Raw genomic sequence first — 2,824 nt, 5'->3', positions numbered from 1 at the left:
TGTGCAAACGATCTCTTCATGTTGCCTTCTCCTTTCCAAATTGTTTCCCAACCCTAACATCCTATTTTGGTCATCATAATTCCCTCAATCTTTCAGATCCATAGCTTTTAAAAGATCCATGTATTATTTCCTTTCTTTTACCTTACCATCTAGCCAATCATCAGATCTAACCAACAATTTGTTCTTTCTAAAGACTCAGTGTCAAAGGAGCAGATCCTAGCCCAATGTTTAAAAAACAGATCTTGGCCTAGAAAACAATAAATCTTAGGCACAAATGAAATTCACTGCTATAAGGGGTACCAGGGTTGCTAGTAAAGATATATTTACTTAGTTGAAAGTTAAACCCAAAATTTTTATACTCCTTATTAACTATAGGGCTTATGAAATTTTATGAAAATATTTTCTTTCATTTCATTCACATTGACACCACTGTAGAACAGGTCCTTATCATCTCACATAAGGCCTGCTAAGGTAATAACAACCTAACATTTTCCTCTTTCCCTGAAAACCACAGTCAGATAATATTTCAAGGCACTATAATCCTTCACAACTCCTTTACTTCAAAACCTAAGATGAATCCACTTTCTAAGTAAACTTGTTAGCCTCTCATTCAAAAATTTAATTAGCCTCTGGTGCAGCGGCGGCGGCTCCCGTTTCTGCCGCATCTCTCTCCCCTCTTTCCCTCCCCATCAGATCCTAGAGTTGCCTGCCATGGCTTTACTCACTGCGGCCGCACGGCTCTTGGGAGCCAAGAATGCATCCTGTCTTGTTCTTGCAGCCCGGCATGCCAGTACTTCTACCACGAATTTGAAAGACATATTGGCCAACCTGATACCTAAGGAGCAGGCCAGAATTAAGGCATTCAGGCAGCAACATGGCAAGACAGTGGTGGGCCAAATTACTGTGGACATGATGTATGGTGGCATGAGAGGCATGAAGGGACTTGTATATGAAACGTCAGTTCTTGATCCCGGATGAGGGCATCCGATTCAGAGGCCATAGTATCCCTGAATGCCAGAAATTACTGCCTAAGGCTAAGGGCGGGGAAGAACCCCTTCCTGAGGGCTTATTTTGGCTGCTGGTAACTGGACAGATCCCAACAGAGGAACAGGTATCTTGGCTTTCAAAGGAGTGGGCAAAGCGGGCAGCTCTGCCTTCTCATGTGGTCACCATGCTGGACAACTTTCCCACCAACCTACACCCCATGTCTCAACTCAGTGCAGCCATTACTGCCCTCAATAGTGAAAGTAACTTTGCCCAGGCATATGCAGAGGGTATTAACCGTACCAAGTACTGGGAGTTAATATATGAAGATTGTATGGATCTCATCGCAAAACTACCTTGTGTTGCTGCAAAGATCTACCGGAATCTCTACCGGGAGGGCAGCAGTATTGGGGCCATTGACTCTAAGCTGGACTGGTCCCACAATTTCACCAACATGTTAGGCTATACTGATGCTCAGTTCACTGAGCTCATGCGTTTATACCTCACCATCCACAGTGACCATGAAGGTGGCAATGTAAGTGCCCATACCAGCCACTTGGTGGGCAGTGCACTTTCAGACCCTTACCTGTCCTTTGCAGCAGCCATGAATGGGCTTGCAGGACCTCTACATGGACTGGCAAATCAGGAAGTACTTGTCTGGCTAACACAACTACAGAAGGAAGTTGGCAAAGATGTGTCAGATGAAAAGTTAAGAGACTACATCTGGAACACACTCAATTCAGGACGGGTTGTCCCAGGCTATGGTCATGCAGTTCTAAGGAAGACAGATCCACGATATTCCTGTCAGCGAGAGTTTGCTCTGAAACACCTACCCAATGACCCTATGTTCAAACTTGTTGCTCAGCTGTATAAGATTGTGCCCAATATCCTCTTGGAGCAGGGAAAGGCTAAGAATCCTTGGCCGAACGTAGATGCTCACAGTGGGGTATTGCTCCAGTATTATGGCATGACAGAGATGAATTACTACACAGTCCTCTTTGGGGTGTCACGGGCACTGGGTGTATTGGCACAGCTCATCTGGAGCCGAGCCCTAGGCTTCCCTTTAGAAAGGCCCAAGTCCATGAGCACGGATGGTTTGATGAAGTTTGTGGACTCTAAGTCAGGGTAAAACTGGAGACTGGGGGAAAACTGACTACCGAAGATGAGGAAGCTTAAAAAAAGTATACTTTTGTTTTGTTTCGGGGGCCTTTAAAGATTTAAGATTAAATTGTATCTGAGGCACTGAAAATAACGTTTGAAGTTAAAATATAAATTAAGACTTTAAAAGATGAAAAGTGACCCCTTCTTACCTAACCAGTTCCCTTTCCTTCCTGGTACAAGTTGCCCATCAACTATAGGATAACCAGGACTAATGCATGTGGTATGGGTTAGGTTTGGCCCCCTACCTTCTCTGGAGTGAGAATATGACTCCACTTCCCTGAGTCAAAGCAAGTTGCAAAGAATCTGCAGTCACTCTGGAGTCTTTGCTTTTATCTGCCCAGCCCTCTGGGCCAGCAAGCCAGGACTCTTCCCCTTCTGTTTCCATAGGAATCATGTTGGATTATCAGCTATACCAAGCCCCATGGCCCTCTCCTATGTACACAAACACTTCCTAGCAAGACCTCTTGGTTAGCTAGATATACTGTGGCAATTTTTTTTTTTTTTTAACGCTGCTAAGTGACCATAAAGGTGTGACATTTGTTGACAACTGATACCCAAAGTTTCTTTTTTAAAAAATTATCCCATTAAAGTTAAGGTCTGGTAGTATTTTTTCCACTATTTTAATGCCTTCTTCCAGACTTTCTATACCTGCTATGCCTCAAGCTGAGGATGCTCTGGA

The 2,824-nt window shown here is 44.0% G+C and overlaps 1 protein-coding gene across 1 annotated transcript; it reads left to right on the top strand.

Moving 5' to 3' along the window:
* The first annotated feature begins 631 nt into the window (after positions 1-631).
* On the top strand, positions 632-2,279 carry LOC143397926 (citrate synthase, mitochondrial). The gene is given in 2 exon segments (XM_077106717.1): positions 632-969; positions 971-2,279. Coding segments are annotated over 2 exon segments (1,401 nt in total). The 5' UTR covers positions 632-711; the 3' UTR covers positions 2,114-2,279.
* Positions 2,280-2,824: the final 545 nt, after the last annotated feature.

This window comes from Callospermophilus lateralis, chromosome X, assembly GCF_048772815.1.
Source record: "Callospermophilus lateralis isolate mCalLat2 chromosome X, mCalLat2.hap1, whole genome shotgun sequence".
NCBI lineage: Eukaryota > Metazoa > Chordata > Mammalia > Rodentia > Sciuridae > Callospermophilus > Callospermophilus lateralis.
This window is presented reverse-complemented; position numbering and strand designations above follow the sequence as displayed.